At 48.1% G+C, this 18455-nt stretch overlaps 1 protein-coding gene and 1 pseudogene across 1 annotated transcript in view; both read left to right on the top strand.

The window, feature by feature from the left end:
* The window catches only part of B4GALNT2 (beta-1,4-N-acetyl-galactosaminyltransferase 2 (SID blood group)), a gene marked incomplete at its 5' end in the record, with an annotated part of 46817 nt that overhangs the window by 19097 nt on the left and 9265 nt on the right, over window positions 1-18455 (top strand). The window contains 4 exons of the mRNA XM_075559305.1: window positions 13534-13640; window positions 14225-14262; window positions 16344-16524; window positions 17437-17523. Coding sequence (XP_075415420.1) covers window positions 13534-13640; window positions 14225-14262; window positions 16344-16524; window positions 17437-17523 — 413 coding nt within the window. The remainder of the gene's footprint in view (window positions 1-13533; window positions 13641-14224; window positions 14263-16343; window positions 16525-17436; window positions 17524-18455) is intronic.
* On the top strand, window positions 5659-6885 carry LOC142460233 (large ribosomal subunit protein uL3 pseudogene; annotated as a pseudogene).

Here is an 18455-nt window from a genome sequence, read left to right as displayed (position 1 = left end):
CAGATGGGGGCGTGCAGGGGGGGAACAGGAAGACATGAGGACGGTGTCTTTGGGGAGGAGGGGATGGCCCAGAGGGAGCTGGGCAGAAGCAATGAGAAGAACTGGATTCTACACAGCTAAGGAGCTGGAGGCAGCCCTGCTCAGACCTCACCTGCATCCTCCTTCCTGGTGGGAAGGGCAGCTCTCTAAGGAAATGCCAACACAGCCTAATACTGGTTTATGTACACTGACTCTCACGCCAGGGAGGAAGAGCCTGCACAGGAGAGGCTCAGCTCCTCGTGCTTCCTCATGTTCCTCTTTAGAGGCTGATGCACACTGACGGCCTGCTTTTCGCAAGACACTGCTCGGTGCAAGCATAGTTTCATGGAGATCTTGCTCTCAGGGAACTTACAGTCGAACCGAGAGCAAACTGCTGGTCTTTCCTCTCCCAAAGTCCAGTGGCCATTCTCCACATGATGCTGCCTGTGGGCTGCCATTTCCATCCACAGGGCTGAGCCCTGTGCCTACTGGAGGAGGGCATCATGCTGGCATCGCAGTCTGTGCCACACAGAAGCCACTCATGAACTCACCTGAACCTACACCTGGATGATCTATGGCCAAGTCTTGCAGTGGCTTCTGGCAGGGAGTCTCGCCAGGGTCTCTCCCCACCGATGTAGTGGATTTGATTCCTTCCTATCCCGTCCGGCAATGTCCACTTGAGCAATCCCCGCTTAGGTTGTTGTTGGGGGGGGGGAAAGCTATTTCTGAGAAAGAAGTCCTTTGTCCTGCTAAATTCTATCACGTGATCTCCAGCTTCGTGTCCTGTCACCAGGGCCGATTTTCCCAGCTGCTGATGGAATAACTTCCAATGTATTGTAAGGGACGACCTCACAGAAGGGTCACAAGGATCTAGAGACAAGCCAGTAGGATAAGGAAGAACGAAAGTTGGACATTGACTAAGGAAGACCGAAGAAGAATCAATGTTGCTGAATGAAGAAGCTGGCGAAGAATCTTGAACGACCCGTGGACTGCCAAAAGAACAAGCAAGTCTTGGAAGAAGCACAGCCAGAAAGTGTCTTAGAGGTAAGGATGACTAGACTTTGTCTCATCCACTTTGGACACGTCGTCAAGACAGGCCTGTTCTTGAAGAAGGACACCATGCTTGGCAAAGTAGGGGGGCCGTGACAAAGAGGACGACGTAAGGCAAGGTGGCTGCTTCCATGGGCTTGGTCACGGGCACCTTGTGAGGAGGGCACAGGCAGGACCAGGCTGTGTTTCCTTCTGCTGTCCATAAGGGCACTGTGAGTTGGAACCAACTCTGCAGCACCTAGCAATTCTTTGTTGTCTCACTGTGAAGGTCCATCCAAATGACTGTCCCCTACTTTCTTTCTTTAAATCATTGTATTGGGGGCTTATACAGCTCTCATCACAATCCACCATCCATCCATGTGTCAAGCACATTTGTACATTTGTTGCCATCATCATTCTCAAAACATTTTCTTTCTACTTAAACCCTTGGTATCAGCTCATTTTTCCCCCTCCGCCCCTCCCTCGTGAACCCTTGATAATTTATAAATTATTTTTTCCATGTCTTACACTGACTGATGGCTCCCTTTACCCACTTTTCTGTTGTCCAGCCCCCTGGGAGGGGATTATCCCATATATAGATCATTGTGATTGGTTCCCCCTTTCTACCCCACCTTCCCCTTCCCTCATATTATTGCTACTCTCAATATCGGTCCTGAGGGTTTTATCTGTCCTGGATTCCCTGTGTTTCCAACTCTTATTTATACCTGTGTACATGCTCTGGTCTAGAGAAATTTGTAAGGTAGAATCGGGGTCATGATAGGGGTGGAGGGGGGAGGAGGCATTAAAGAACAAGAGAAAGGGTGTATGTTTCATCGGTGTTATATTGCACCTTGACTGGCTTGTCTCTCCCTTGTGACCCCTCTGTAAGGGATGTCTAATTGTCTACAGATGGGCTTTGGGTCTCTACTCCACACTTCCCTTCATTCACATTGATATGATTTTTTATTTTTGTTCTGGGTCTTTGATGCCTGATACCTGATCCAATCAACACCTCATGATCACACAGGCTGGTGTGCTTCTTCTATGCAGACTTTGCTGCTTCTGAGCTAGATGGCTGCTTGTTTATTCTTCAAGCCTTTAAGACCCCAGACACCATATCTTTTGATAGCCGGGCACCATCAGCTTTCTTCACCACATTTGCTTATGCACCCATTTTATCTTCAGCAATTGGGAAGGTGAGCATCACGGAATGACAGTTTAATAGAACAAAGTGTTCTTGTGTTGAAGGAGTACTTGAGTAGAGACCCAATGTCCGTCTGCTACCTTAATACTTAACATATAAGTATATTTACATAGATCTATTTCCCTGTAATTATATATAAATATATTTACATATGTCCAATATGCCTGTATTTAGACCTCCATAAGTCCCCTTTGCCTCTTAGTTCTTTCCTCTATTTCCTTTAATTTTCCTCTTGTCCCACTATCATGTTCGGTCTTCATTTGGGTTTCAATAATTCCTCTCAGTTACATTACCCTTGATCAAGCCCCACCAGTCATCCTACACCCTTCTCGCCATTGATTTTAGATCACTTGTTCCCTTGTCCCTGGGTTTGTTAACACCCACTTCCTTTCCCCTTCCTCCCCCTCTCCCTTGTCTTCCCCCCACCAACTGTCAGTCCCATTGTTTTCTCCTCTGGATTGTTTATGCCGCCTATCTTATCTAGATAGACATGCAGAAACAGTAATAAGCAGAAAAACAAGACAAAGCAAAATAAACAACTAAAAAGAAAACAAAGCTACAATAACTACTACAAAACCAAAGACAAAAAATGAGAGAAAAACCTGTGAATAATTTCAGGTCTGTTTGTTGACCTTTAGGAGTGTTTTCCGGTCCAGTCTGATGGGGCGTCACACCCCTGACCCCAAAGTCTAATTTTGGTATTCCCTGGGGACTTCATTGCTCTGCTCCCCTTGCTGCTCTGTTGCACGCCCTTAGCATTTCGCCCCGGTGTGGTGGGGTCAGATCGGGCACAATTTTCGCACTGTGCCTCCAGTGTTGTCCCTCGAAGCACTATGGGTCTGCGATGTCCCCTACTTTCTATACAATTATTTCCTACAATAAAGCAGTCACCATTTAAGTCCACACTTTCCTTTTCTTTATGAAGGGAATAAAAAATTTGTGCTCAATCAGCACTACTTCAGAATAGTGTATCTCACAGCATTTATCTCTGTTGCCTTCAACTCTTGCAAAGCTCCCGGTGTCTCCCCTGCCTCCATCACGTTTTTCTAAAGTCCCTTTCATTGAATCCTGCTTTCTCCTTTGCCTAAATTGAAACCCTTGTCTACCCTCTAACCCAGCGGTTCTCAACTCCTCACGCCACGACCCTTTGAAGCAGTTCCTCATGTGGGGGTGACCCCCCCCAACCATAACATGCTTTTGATTGCTACTTCATCATGCCATTTTACTACTGTTATGAATCATCATGGAAATATCTGGTATTCAGGGTGTATTTTCATTGTTACAAATTGAATATAATTAAAACATAGAGATTAATCACAAAACAATGTCATTATATATCGTGAAATATTTATTTCTAATGACAAATAAATGAAACTTTGCCTTGAAGCAGGGTATAACTTGGGTAACAGTCTTCACACCTGGTACTCGTAGGTGGGCGTATCTGCATGTGGGCGGACCCCCATGGAGACAGATAGAGGAGCCATGTCTCCGTTCCTAAGACCATCAGAAATATGTGCTTTCCGATGGTTTTAGGCGACCCCTGTGAAAGGGTCATTCAACCCCCACCCCAAGGAGTCGAGACCCCCCAGGTTGAGAACCCTGCTCTCCCCTGTGGCTTCTCTTTCCTCCCTCCCCTTCTCGGCCCTGGTAAAAGTGAAAGAATGCTTCTTCTAGTGTGGAGGGGGAAAGTTTATGATCTTAAAAAACAATTTATGTTTATGGCAGAAAACTTCCAAAGTACAACTGCTTTAAAATAAAATCAGACCCCAATAAAATGATTTAATTATTATTTTTTAATCAGAATCACTTGATTTCTCAACACGTAGGGTTAATCACTATTGACAGTGATATCCCTCTGACCTTTTCCAACATAAACTGGAAAACCTTGCCAAGATGTCAGCAACGTGACCATGTCAGACTCAGGTGGCGTTATTGTGGAGGTGAAGGACGTCTCCCGGAGGGCCAGCTGCATCCTTTGCAGTCAGCCTCCAGGAGCCCTGCCGGGTAGCACCACCTGGCAGCGTCAGCCGGACCCTTCCCTGCAAAATCCCTGGGTGATTGTTGTGGGTCTTAAAGAAGGCTAGGTTTCCAGAAGATTCCAGTAGACTCCCACTGACTGGCTCCGTTTCATGGGTAGCGTGAAGCACAGGAGACTTGGGGATCTCCCCTCTGCTTCTCTGCATCTCCCATCAGCTCTGTCTGCCAGCACTTGCCTTTCCCTCCAAATCTTCAGGTCCTGTAAGGGACTGATGGAGACTGTATCATATAACATCATTTCACTTGGTGGCCTGTTTTTCAATGGGTCAGTGTGTTTGTGCAAACCCCAAACAAACTCACTGCCGTCTAGTCAGTTCCCACTCATAGGGACCCTGTCCGACAGCGTAGAACTGCCCCGGAGCTTCTGAGACTGTTTACAGGGGTAGAAAGCCTCATCTTTCGACACCTGGAGGTCTCCAACTGTTGACCCTGAGGTGAGCCGACCTACATGTAACCCATGGGTCACCAGGGCTCCAGTGTACTTACAGATCTGTGGAACAGAAGAAAACCCCAGAAGTAAACTCACACAAATAGAGTGAACTGAGTTTTAACAAAGAAGCAAGGGCAAGTGAATGGTGAAAGGACACGCTTTATAATAAATGGCCCTGGGAAAACTGGACAGACAGACACACACACACACACACACACACACACACACACACACAAAGAGCCTAGACCCAAAGCATATTCTTTTCACAAAAATGAACTCTAAACAAATCACAGACCTAAATGTAAAACTATACAACTTCTGGAAAATGTATTTGTGAACATTTCTCTGTTACATTAAATTCAACTTTATGTTGTTTGGCTTTGTGTGTGTGTGTGTGTGGATAAAATCCAAAATATTCATATTTCCCCAGCCCCAAATGATTTGCCTATTATATATGTAAACTAGAGCATTCCGTAAATGAACAAGATGAGAGAAATGATTGTACTAACAATGAACATATACGAAGACAGAGTAACTTACCGTGGAATTGGTGCCAGAATAGACACACAGACCAAAAGAGCACAAGAGAGCTCAGAGAGGGACCTACACACCTGCACCCGTACACTGAATGGCAACAACAGTGGTGGGATTGCAGGCCAGGGAATAAAGTCCAAAGCTCATTGCCATCGAATGGATGCTGACTCACAGTCCCCCTAGAGGACCTTACAGACGCCCGGCCTTTCCAGAAGCTCAGGGTGAGAACGGATCAAAGATTTCAGGATGCTCTTTCGCAGCTAAACCCCTTGGCTTCCCCAGCGAGTGGACATGGAGCCATAATAAATGAACTCTCCAAGGGTTTTAACGAGTCTGAATAGCACATGGCTTGATTCGCAGCTCCGTGTAGAGGCACGGGATGGCCAAGTTCAAGAGAAGGCGCTGACCCCGGCACGGGTCTCTGGGCTTCCTACCTCGGAAGCGCAGCAGCCGGCACCGCGGGAAGGTGAAGAGCTTCCCCAAGGATGACGCCTCCAAGCCGGTCCACCTGACGACCTTCCTGGGCTACAAGGCCGGCATGACCCACATTGTGCGCGAGGTCAACAGGCCAGGCTCCAAGGTGAACAAGAAGGAAGTGGTGGAGGCCGTGACCATCGTGGAGACCCCTCCCATGGTGGTGGTGGGCATCGTGGGCTATGTGGAGACACCTCGCGGCCTCCGGACCTTCAAGACGGTCTTTGCGGAACACATCAGTGACGACGAGTGCAAGCGGCGGTTCTACAAGAACTGGCACTAGTCGAAGAAGAAGGCTTTCACCAAGTACTGCAAGAAGTGGCAGGATGACGAGGGTCAGAAGCAGCTCGAGAAAGACTTTAGCAGCATGAAGAAGTCCTGCCCGGTCATGCGCGCCATCACCCACACCCTGACGCGCCTGCTCCCCCTGCGCCAGGAGAAGGCGCACCTGACGGAGATGCAGGTGAACGGGGGCTCCGTGGCTGAGAAGCTGGACTGGGCCCGAGAGAAGCTGGTGCCAGTGAACCAGGTGTTCGGGCAGGATGAAATGATCGACGTCACGGGGGTGACCAAGGGCAAAGGCTACAAAGGGGTCACCAGTTGTTGGCACACCAAGAAGCTGCCCCGAAAGACCCACCGAGGGTTGCGCAAGGTGGCTTGTATCGGGGCCTGGCATCCCGACCGTGTGGCCTTCTCGGTGGCCCGCGCTGGGCAGAAAGGCTACCACCACTGCACAGAGATCAACAAGATCTACAAGATCGGCCAGGGCTACCTCGTCAAGGACGGCAAGCTTATCAAGAACAACGCCTACACCGACTACGATCTCTCTGACAAGAGCATCAACCCCCTGGGTGGCTTTGTCCACTATGGGGAAGTGACCAATGACTTCGTCATGCTGAAGGGCTGCGTGGTGGGCACCAAGAAGCGAGTGCTCACTCTGCGCAAGTCCCTGCTGGTGCAGACCAAGCGCTGTGCCCTGGAGAAGATGAACCTCAAGTTCATTGACACCACCTCCAAGTTTGGCCATGGCCGTTTCCAGACCGTGGAAGAGAAAAAAGCTTTCATGGGACCACTCAAGAAAGACCGGATTGCCAAAGAGGAAGGGTCATAACAGATGGTACAGCTGGTGGGATCAGAATAAAGACTTCTTTTCCAGTGACAAAAAAAAAAAAAAAAAAGAGAAGGCGCTGAATCAGGCGGGCATCAGGAACGTGGAGGCGCGTGTGTCCAGTGCACCAGCAGAAAGAACAACAAGCACCTTTGGAGCCGGAAATGGAAGAAGATGTGAAACTGCTGAATAGCACCACTAATGGTCCCAGACGGAGAACCTGGGAACATTCTCAGACCTGGAGAGATCTGACTGTGTGTGTGTGGGGGGGGGGGGGGTGGCAGGGAGGGGAAGGGGGCAGAAAGGGAAACCCATCATGAGGTTGGATACAAACAGCTCCCCATCCCTGAAGGGGATGAATAATAGACATGTGGGTGAAGGGAGACAAAGGACAGTGTAAGATCCAAAATAATAATAACACTATATAATTGATCAAGGATTGAGGGTGGTGGGAGGGTGGGGGAGGGAGGGGAGATAAGAGGAGCTGAAACCAAAGGCTCAAGCAGAAAATGTTTTGGAAGTGATGATGGCAACACATATACAATTATGCTTGATACAATCGATGGATGGAATGTTATAAGAGCTGTAAGAGCCCCCGATAAAATGATTAAAACAAAAAAGAAAAGAAATCTTACTTTAGTTCCAGTAAGATCCCCAAGTACAAAAGGAGTTAGAAGATTGACTGGAGAAAGTAGCCCACCTGGAATTCCCGGGTCAATAGGTCCGCCAGGTCTTAAGGGTGATCCAGGAGCAATTGGCTTCCCTGGAAGCTGGGGAGCCCCAGGTCCCGCTGGGAACACAGGGCGCCCAGGTAATCGTGTACCACAAGGCCAGAAAGGGGGGGAAAGAGTGGAAGCAAGCAAACAGCAGTCTACCTCCTCTGATCCTATTATGGCAGGACCCTTTTAAGATGAGATGGGTTGGGTAGGACACCTGCTGGTACCTTCTCGATAAGAGACCCTTCATCTCTGGACAAATCACCAGCACAACCAACTTCCAAGATCCCTTTTTTACCCCACCAAGTGACCTTGGTTCCTGTGTCATTTGGGGCTTTGCATGCCATCCTCTCCTGGTCCTTGGTGCTGTTTGGGCCTCTGCTCTCAGGCCCAGCTCTCTTCTGACTCCAGGACTCCATCACTGCCACCATCCCCCAGCCCGCCTGCCCTGGATGCCCCCGGTGAACTGGCTGGCAGACTGCTACAACCAGGTCCAGATTATAGACCGAGAGCCCTCTTCCACTCATGCACTTAATAGTCACTGGGTTGGGGGGAAATCTCATGGTTACTGCTTGTTTGTGGTTTCTCTATATTTCAAATATTAGTCTTCCCTCGGTGACAGGAAGGACGTAAGAGGAGTTTTATTCATCCAATCAGGAGACTTCCATTGTGTACCTCCTGGAACCAAGAAGGTAAATATCATTGCAGTCTTACAGAGCCAATCCCCCACAGAAATACAGACAAGCAAACCAGTAATTGTATCACAGCAAAGCTGTACTGGGGAGGAACAAGACGATTGTTACTCAAAGGTGATACAGATTTGTTAATTCCCTAGAATATTAAGAAAGGTTATTTCGACTTATTTTACTTCATCTCTTATTATCCAGATTACACAGTATGAAACCTCCTCCCCGCCCCCACCTCACCCAAGTTTTAAAAGGACATATGTGGGACTTGGACAATCAACTGAAGCCAAAAGAAAATGTTTTTCCTCTTAAAACCTGGTCACTTAAAGCAACATGTCTGTATTATGGAAATACATGCTGGGGGGTTTTGGGTTTTTTTACTCAAAAAAGTTTTTTTGTATTTGTGGAGATCCTCGAACCCTATGAGTGAAGACAGGAACCTACTGTGAAAGGGGAAACAAACAAAGACAGACAACAACAACAGCAACAAAGAAACATCACCGTGTGCAATCCTTGCTTCTGAGTGCCTCTCCACGGATTCCCAGGGCACATTTTTCTTTTCCTTTTTCTTGACCCTCAGTGTTTACTTCGAAGTCTGTAGAGCGGCGGCTTGTTAAACCAGCAGCACATGGAACCTCCCCGAGTTCCTTTCCAGGCAACTCCACTCAGCATGGCAACTCAGGAAAGCATTATCGCTTTGAACAGTGTCCATGAACACTATAGGCTAGTCTTATTTGAAGTTTGTTTTTTAATAATTTTATTGGGGCTCATATAACTCTTACCACAATCCACCCACCCATCCATCCATCCATTGTGTCAGGCACATTTGTTGCCATCATCATTCTCAAAGCATTTTCTTTCTACTTGAGCCCTTGGTCTCAGCTCCTCACTCCCCCCCACCCCCTCGCCACCACATTTTCCATAGCTTTCCTTTCTTCGCTTTTTCATACATAGCCCTCGGTTCATATCATGTAAGTTCTAGTAGAATTCTCAGTAGTATTTGTAATATCAGTAGCACACGGCTTCTATTCCTTCTGTTGTAAAAATGGACATCTTATCACCTACCCCACAGGGTTCCGGGGGAGATCAAATAAGGCATCGTGCATAAAGATGCTCTGTGAAATCATAGAGTGCTTTAAACATATTGAAAAACAAGAAAGAGCCCGCAAACCACCACAGTGGGGCACACAGATGAACTTTTAAGGGGTGCTGCCAAGTGCCCAGCCAGAGGGCTAACTGAACTTCCCTTCCTGAAGGGTTGGTCCGTGTCATGCTCCCTACCTACCCAGCACTCACGGGCTTCAGAGTTTAGAACTCGTGGAAAAGAGTATGTCATTCTGTGTTCATTTTCACTTTCCTGCATAAGTCTGAAGATGTGTGTTCTTCCCATTCATTAGCCAGTTATACTTCCTCTTTTGTTATTTGTTAGTATGTCTTATTTTTTAATTAAAAAACGTGTCTTTTTCATATTCCCCTAAATATCCATTATTTTAATAATCCAATCTTTCTTCAAGGGTCTCTAAATTAGCTTCTTGACTAAGCTGGGTCTCTGAAGGTGACTTCAATCTTATGACCTTAGTCCCTGGGGAACCCAACTCACTAGGTGTGGTACGTGCCCAGAAGCTGTTACCAAAAAAAATTAACTGCATAAAAAGAGGCATTTGGCCTTTCCGCCCGCACCTCCCTCCCCCTGAGCGTCGCTCCAGCTGCACCATGCTCGCTCAGAGCTCCGGGCTCCTGCTAAGCTAGCGCCACCACTGTCTCCCTTCAACCGCCATCATGATCATCTACCGGGACCTCATCAGCCATGATGAGATGTTCTCCGACATCTACAAGATCCGGGAGATGCAGTCGGGCTGGGTCTGGAAGTGGAGGGGAAGATGGTCAGTAGGACCGAAGGTGCCATCGATGACTCCCTCATTGGGGGTAACGCCTCAGCTGAAGGCCCCGATGGTGATGCAGCAGAAAGCACCGTGGTCACTGGTGTTGATATTGTCGTGAACCATCACTTGCAGGAAACCAGCTTCACAAAAGAAGCCTACAAGAAGTCCATCAAAAAAAAAAAAAGAAGTCCATCAAAGACGACATGAAATCAATCAAAGGCAAACTTGAAGAACAGAAACCAGAAAGAGTAAAGCCTTTTATGACAGGTGCTGCAGAAAAAAAATCAAGAACATCCTTGCCAGTTCTTTATTGGTGAGAACATGAATCCAGATGGCATGGTTGCTCTGCTGGACTGCCGTGAAGATGGTGTCACCCCAGATCTGATCTTCTTTAAGGATGGCTTACAGATGGAGAAATGCTAACACCGTGGGCAACTCACGACCGATGCCTCATCCCGACTGGCTGCTGCTCATCCACACGACACCAGGACTTAGACAGATGGAACTGATATCATCGTGAGCTCTTCATTTACTTTTGACCTTGATTTATTTGGAGCGGAGGCTTTTTTTTTTTAAGGAAAAAAAATGTCGTGTAGGTTGTCTAGAATAAAATGCATTTAAACTAAAAAAAAAAAAAAAGAGGCATTTGTTCCAAAACTATTGAGACCATATAAAATTTCTTGTGCTGTGGTTTATTTTTTATTTCACTGCTCAGAAAAGTTTCACTTCCTTTCCAGAACTGTTCTGTTTCCTTTCTGAGAAACTAGGAACCAAGTATCAATTGTCAGTCACATATCCAGAAGCGCCACTAGGCCAGTGGTTGTCAATCTGTGGGTCTCGACGCCTTCGGGGGGTCGAGTGACCCTTTCACAGGGGTCACCTGATTCATCACAGTAGCACAATGACAGTGATGAAGTAGCAACGAAAATCATGTTATGGTTGGGGGAGAGGGGGTCACCACAACACGAGGAACTGTATGAAAGGGTCTCGGCGTGAGGAAGGTTGAGAACCCCTGCCATAGGTTGAGCTGGGTGGTCTGATTATTTTCTCTCTCCTCTTCCTCCTCCTCCTCTTCCTTGACCTTTTAAAATTTTATTTTGTTGTGGTAAACTACATGTAACAGAGAATTCGCCCTTTTAGCCATTTTAAAATGTACAATTCAATGGTGTGAAGTATATTCACAATGGGAGGCAGCCTCACCACTCTCTTTCCTAAAGTAAAGATACATAATTTTTATTTTTTATTTTTTGCTCAACTTATTTTTATTTTTTTTTATTTTAACAATTTATTGGGGCTCATACAATTCTTTTCACAGTTCATACATATACATACATCAATTGTATAAAGCACATCTGTACAGTCTTTGCCCTAATCATTTTTTTTTCTCTTTTCTTCTTTTACATTTTATTAGGGACTCATACAACTCTTACCACAATCCATACATATACATACATCAATTGTATAAAGCACATCCATACATTCCCTGCCCCAATCATTCTCAAGGCATTTGCTCTCCACTTAAGCCCCTTGCATCAGGTCCTCTTTTTTTTCCCCTCCCTCCCCATTCCCCCCTCCCTCAATTTTTATTTTTTTAAAGCATTAGGGGATTAAGGGAGAATTGAATGAATTAGGGGAGAGTTTATATTTCAGATCCGCATTTTTTTTGTATTCAACAATTTAAAGAACGTATCAAACCTCGCAGTAGCTTGCCCTGTCCCCCACTCCCTGGCCTTGCTCCCTCCTCTCCTCCTGTAGACGAGTGTCTTCCCTGTCCATTTAGCTAGCACCTGTCTGTGCCCGAGCCTCGGGCTTGCCCTCCGCCCCTGGCGATCATCAAAGCCTGCTTCTTTGGGTCTGAAAACCTTTTTCTTGATATGTTTCCTTTCATGAGAATGGGATCAAACAGTGTTTATCGACTCTGTAGCGATCAGTATTCTGTTGTGTGTGGGCACCAGTGTTTGTCTGTCCCTTCTCCCACGGATGGGCATGGAGGTTGCTTCTGTCTTCTTGCTATGGTGACCGTGCTGTGATGAACATGGGTGTCCAGCTATCTGTTCACGTCATGGCTCTTACTTCTTTTTTCCCCCAATTTTTTTTTCATCCTTTAAATGATAACTCCCTTTCCCTCCTTCAACCCGCCCTCCTCCCCTGGGAAGCTTCTCTTTGGATGAGTTTGCCCATTCTAGATCATGAATCCACCACCTGTCTGCCAGTTGGTGCTCCATGGGCGTCCTACTGTTGTCGCTTGTGTGCCGCTGCGATGGCCGAACAACAGCACTGGGGTTTGAAAGGCCACCTCATTCTGACTGCCATCAGACGCATTCGGACTCACGAGGGGACAGTTCTCGGCAGAGCTTCCCCACGAAGAACAGACGGAAAAGGAGGAGGCCGTTTGCTTCGGAGGCACGAGCCACCGAGAAGCTTACACATCGCAGCGGGCATGGTCACATGCCAGACCCTCACGAAGAACAGCGGGACATTGTCAGGTTGTCCCGAAGAGCAGCCCCTCGGGTGGGAAAGCATTCGAATTGTGACGGGGAAGAGTCACCTTCTCAAAAGTAGAGTCACCCGCAGTGACCTGGATGGAGGAGAGCCTTTGGTGGGACGGACTCAGAATGAGAAGAAACAGCTGTGCGCCTCCGACGGGCTGGCACAGTGGCTGCCGCCATGGCCTCCGGCATCACACTTGTGAGAAAGGCAGGGTCGCTGCACGTCGGAATCGACTCAGTGACACGGGGCAGCAGCAGGTGTTTCAGATCCGTGGGAAGACTACAGTCCTTGCCCTTTTATCTGACGTCGTTTCCATGTGGTAACACTAATCAGAACATTTCTTTTTATGGCTGAAGAGTACCGGTCCGTCATGTGGATACACCTGATTCCGTTCATCTGTGTAGTTGTGGGTGGGCACTTGGGTGGTTTCCCCCTTTGGACTGTGATGACAGACGTGGCAGTAAACGTGGGTGTACACGTCGCTGTTGGACTTTCTGTTTCCCAGCGCCCGCACCCCTCAGAGCGCATGCCTGGGTTTCAGTTCTCTGCAGTCGCACCAGCAGCGCCCAGGCTGCCCCATCTCCCCAGTACTGTGATCCCCACAGATTTGGTACTAGCCATCCTAGTGGGCGTGGTCTCGGGGGTTGATTTGCATTTCTTTGATGACTAGTGACATTGAGCATCTTTTATTTGGTCTTTTCTTTTGTACTGATTTGACTCTTGATGTGCTTTGTTGTAAAAACCATCCTCTGTACCTTGACAGAATTAGAGGTTGATGAGGGGAAGGGCCATAAAGGAAAGGAGAGCAGGGAGAGGAGACGGGTCCATCGGCTTTCGATCTCTCTCCACAGGTAGCACAAGGTTCCCAGGGCTACCCAGGGCCTGGCGCTAACTTGCTAACTTGGGCATCTTGTTTCCCTGCAGAGAAGGGCTGCCCCGCCCACCACCACTGCTGGCTCAACCCAACCTTCCCTTTGGGTACCCCATCCAGGGAGTGGAGGTGATGCCCCTGCACACCGTTCCCATCCCAGGTAAGTACAGCAGGTGGCTCTCTCATTCCTTCATAGTCAAGCATGTTCTTTCAGAGCAAAAGAAGGGATTGGCGGGGGTGGGGAGCAGAGCAAGCTCACTACAGTGGAGTCAATGCTGACTCATGACAAGCCTATAGGGCAGGTCAGAACTGCCTGCCTGGGGGTTCCGAGACTAGAATCCTTTATAGGAGTAGAAAGCCTTCTCTTGCGCCTGAAACAGAAGGGAAGGCAGGGGAGCAACGTGCCTGAGTGCCGGCTGTGCGACCAGCCCAATGCAAGAGGCTCTGTCTGCATCATTTCATTGAATGCTGCAGTGGCCCCAGGGAGGTGTGGGTGCACAGTGTGTACCGGGTGACACTGTCAAGGAGGTGACACCCACATGACTGTCGTGTATTGGGGTTTGAGAAGAACCAGGAGCAAACCTCACCCTGGGGAGAAGGGGAGTGTCAGCCAGCCCTCTAGGTAGGGCCGAAGCCTGAAGGGGCTCCCAAAGGAGGAGGAGGCGTCAACCAAGTGGGTGGGGGAATCCTAGAAGCCAGGCCAGTTTTCAGCTTTGCTTTGTGTGTCCTCCCTGTGCGCCCCAGGACTCCAGTTTGAAGGCCCAGAGGCTCCCTTCTATGAGGTAAGAGGCCCCTTCCCAGCGCCCCTTGGTCCCTCGCATCCTGGCCTCTGCTCACTACGCAGGCCGCATCCTCCCAACCACGGCTGCTCTGAGACTCTCACAGAAGCCCCCACCAATATTTACCTGGAACAAATAGCAGGTGTGAATTCAAGACTGGGGGTGGAAGGAGGTGGCAAAGGTTCCATTTTTCCAGTCATGGGAATGAGTGGGTCCTGGGGGGAGAGGGGACCCCCTAGCTACACTAAGGAACTGAGTCATCAAGGCGACTGATACCGCTGGCCCAGGCTCCAGCCTCACGTACCCTCTGGCGTGGGCAGTGCCAGGAGCCTGACCCTCCTTTCCTTTCCCAGCCAAGAGCTCATGCAGGCACATCTGACCGGTGGGATGTGAATTCCATTGAAAACCCTAACTAACAAAAGTATCTGGAAACCGTGCGTTTTTGTTTTCCACCTCTCTGTGTTAGCATGGAGGGATGGGCAAATCTGGAAAGTTCCTCTTCCTGTCTCCCCAGCCCCAGCCACTCCACGTTACTTCCCACCCTGAATTGCTTGGTGGGGAAGGCAGGTTAGAAGCACATCCTCTCTTCGCTTGTCTTGTCTTCGGGAAGGCAGGAGCTTGTCCTGCCCTCCACGCTTCTTCCAGCACCGGCACCTGAGCTCTCAGAGTACCTGGTGCCTGATGGACTGACGTTTTCTGCAGGAATGACCATCCAGCTTACTTTTGTTACCTGATTTACTAGCTGGCGTGGAAGACAAGGCAAGAGAAGAGCATAGCTTGCAATCAGGGGTAGCAGTGGTGGTGGAAGAAAACGGTCCAATTCTAAGTGTAGGTTGAAGGCAGGCTTGACAGGACTCGCTAGAAAATTGGAGTGGGTGAGATAGTTTATTGTGCCAGCCTGGCCGATAAACACATGTGGGATTAATTGAAGGGCGGAGAGATAAATGGCTCGGTGAGCCTCACCTTTCTTGTCTCTCGCTCTTTGATCATCGAACCAGTGTGCGGCTGCCTTGCTCGTTCTGTGCCTCAATTAGCAAGCTGCACTACCTGTGGGACATCTAACCTGTGGACTGTGTCGCTGTAATTTGAGGTCCCTTTAAGACCTGCCTTGCCACACAATTGGAATTTACATCTCTTGAGCTGGGGACTGACTGTTGGTGACCTGACTGACTGTTGGTGGCCTGCCTTGCTGTTTGCTGCCTGTGCTGGGATAGCCTAGCTCTCTCTGCAGAGGACTACCTGGCGGCCCTCAAGACGTGAAGGACTGCCAGTGTCTCACAACTCTCTCACGGGAGTGAGTTGCACTGAGCCATTTGTACTGCTTTATAATTTAACTGTTCATTTCTTGTGTTATATATCTATCTGTATATAATTTAACTGTTCATTTCTTGTGTTATCTATCTATCTATCTATCTATCTAATTGTTAGCAATCTGGTTTTGTCTCTCTAGAGAACCCTGTCTAACACAGTGGGTGTGAGGGAAACGCAGAGCAAGGGTGACTTCCACTCAGGGGTTTGGACAATTGAATTGATAATACTGACATTCATGAGAACTGAGGAAAGGGTGGGGACATGGATTTTCAGAGGAAACAAACAAACACAACAGTTGGTCGCTGCTGAAGAGAACAAGTTTAGGTTGATTGTGAGACTTCCTAGCAGAGCGACAAAGAAAAAGATGCGCAGAAGACATGGTTTTGGAAGATGCGCCGAAGACATGGTTTTGGAGTCCATCAGCATATACGCAGCACATAAAACCTGGGAAGGAACGGATCCCCCAGTGCGGAGGGACAGAGTGAGAGGGGAGAGGGGCCCAGAACCAATCCCTGACAAACTTCCTGTGGAAGAATGAGCAAAGAGAAGGCCAAAAGAGAAGAGGGTGGACTCGGGAGAATCTAGGAGAATGGAGTCCTGTGAACAAAGGTCTCCCAGGTGTGCGAAGCCCCCTTCTGGCGTCCCAGGCCAAGCACCTTCTCTCATCTGTGTGCTCTCTCCCTGCTGGCCGTCCTGGAGCTGTGGCTTTTCTGAGCAGGAGACGGTTTCCGTCTCCTGCATTGAATTTGTTTTCTCTACCTCGCCCTCCCTAGGTGACCCTAACAGCTTCTCTGGGGACACTGAACACCCTCGCTGACACTCCAGACCATGTGGTGCAGGGTAGAGGCCAGAAGCAGCTGGTCATTGCCACCACGAGCCGGAAGCTTTTGAATTTCATCCTCCAGCACGTGACTTACACCAGCACTGTGTACCAGATCCACCGGGTGGACATAGGTGAAATCCTGCCCTTGGGTTGCACAATGTGTAGGGAGTCAGGCAACACCACCAGGCCCCCTCAAAGCATTTCTCTTCCAGGAAGCCTGTCTGGGTTAACATCTATTCCCTTACTTCCGTTTCTAAGCACAGACGTCTAACTTCCCGATCTCTGTCCCTCTTACTGGCATCTGTGGGTGGAGGAGCAAGGGTCCCTGCTAGTGCAGGAACTGAGTGCTTGACTTCTGCCTCGGGAAAGACATACAGCCTTGGAAACCCTAAGAGGCAGTGACTCGGTCCCATAGGGTCACTATGGGTCGGGATGAACTCACTGTCAGTGAGTGGGTGGTACAAAGGGCTTGGAGTTTAACTAAAGAGTTGATGACTCAAGTCCACCCAAAGGCATCTTGACAGAAAGGCCTGGTGATCTGCGATAGATCGATAGATCAATCAGTTGATAGGTGGATAGATAGATAGATAGATAGATAGATAGATAGATAGATAGATAGATAGATAGATATCATCCACTGAAAAACGTCTGGAGCCTAGTTCTGCTCTGACACACACGGGGTTGTCATGAGCCAAAATGGACTTGCTGGGAACCGGTTTGGTTTATTTCAGGCAGTAAATGGCTCAGCCCTTCATCCAAATCTTCTGATTCCAAGCCCAGTGCTCACTCCACTCACCAGGTTCTCCTGGGGGGGAAAGGGGGGTGTGGGTTTGGGAGGCACTCAGTAGATAGCTCCAGGGACCCAGCAAATCGAGAGCCTCAGTGGGACTGGAGTCTAATCCGTAGTCTAATCTTGGGTCCTCAGTCTCATTCCAGCCAGGGCTTTCCTCTCAGACCTTCACTCCTCCGTCAGCTTGGCTTCCCGGAGGTCGTGCGGAGGGTGGTCCTGATTTGATCCAGACTGACCAGTTTTCTCCTTCCAGTGAGTCTAGAGTCTAAGTCCTTGGTGGCCAAGTTTCCAGTGACCATCCGTTACCCTGTCATCCCCAAATTATATGACCCTGGACCAGGTAAGCTCCTTCCTTGATCCTCGTGCCCCGTGGTGGGACCCCATAGAACTGTTGGTGAAATTCACAAGAGATCTTCTCAGGGACAGTGGAAGGAAAGTTGATAAAAATGATCATTCCTACAGGGCTCCTAAAATGACTAGTTTTGTTTGCCTTTTCTTTTTTCTTGTCTCAGTGAGAATCTGGGAGTGATTGATGTATGTATATATATGAACTGTGAAAAGAATTGTATGAGCCCCAATAAATTGTTAAAATTAAAAAAAAAAAAAGAATCTCGGAGTGGAAATGTGACTAGAGGGGGCAAGAGAAAAGGGGAATCTTTTTTTAAACATCAACTCCATGTCATTAATGGTTCATGACTTTCTGGTGCATTAAGTCAGTTTAGCAGTGTTCGTCTCAGATTTTCTACTTCGCCTAAAATTTCCAGTCTACTGCTACAACGTGTTCATATCTTTCTTGTATGATTAAAAATATTGCAATACTTCCGAAGTTATACCGCTAGTTTCTTAGCCATTATCTTCAATAAATTTACATTGTTTTCATATTCAAATATTCTCGTTCCACTTATGTCTGCTTGCACATTTCCCCTTTTTTGTATATGTGATTCTTTTCTATATTTAATTAAGAATCTCAAGAGCTGTCAGATTTCTCTGTTATTTCCCATCTATCTGGAGTGGATTCTTCTGTGCACGGTAGGCTTCTTGGCAGTTGTTGCTGGTATGTACTAGTTTTCCGTGAGTGCTCTGGAATCTTTGTGAGTGAGAGACATGGGTTTGCTTGCTCCTGTCCTTCTGCATTGTTTGCTCGCTTCCTCCCTTCCCTCTGTCACCTGACTCCTTCCTATCTGAGCTTTTATTTTTTTAACAGCTTTATTACCTCTTCATCTACATGCCATGCAATTCAACCATAGGCAGAAACGTTATACAATTGTCGGC

This window comes from Tenrec ecaudatus, chromosome 10 (genome assembly GCF_050624435.1).
Source record: "Tenrec ecaudatus isolate mTenEca1 chromosome 10, mTenEca1.hap1, whole genome shotgun sequence".
Classification (NCBI taxonomy): domain Eukaryota; kingdom Metazoa; phylum Chordata; class Mammalia; order Afrosoricida; family Tenrecidae; genus Tenrec; species Tenrec ecaudatus.
This window is presented reverse-complemented; position numbering and strand designations above follow the sequence as displayed.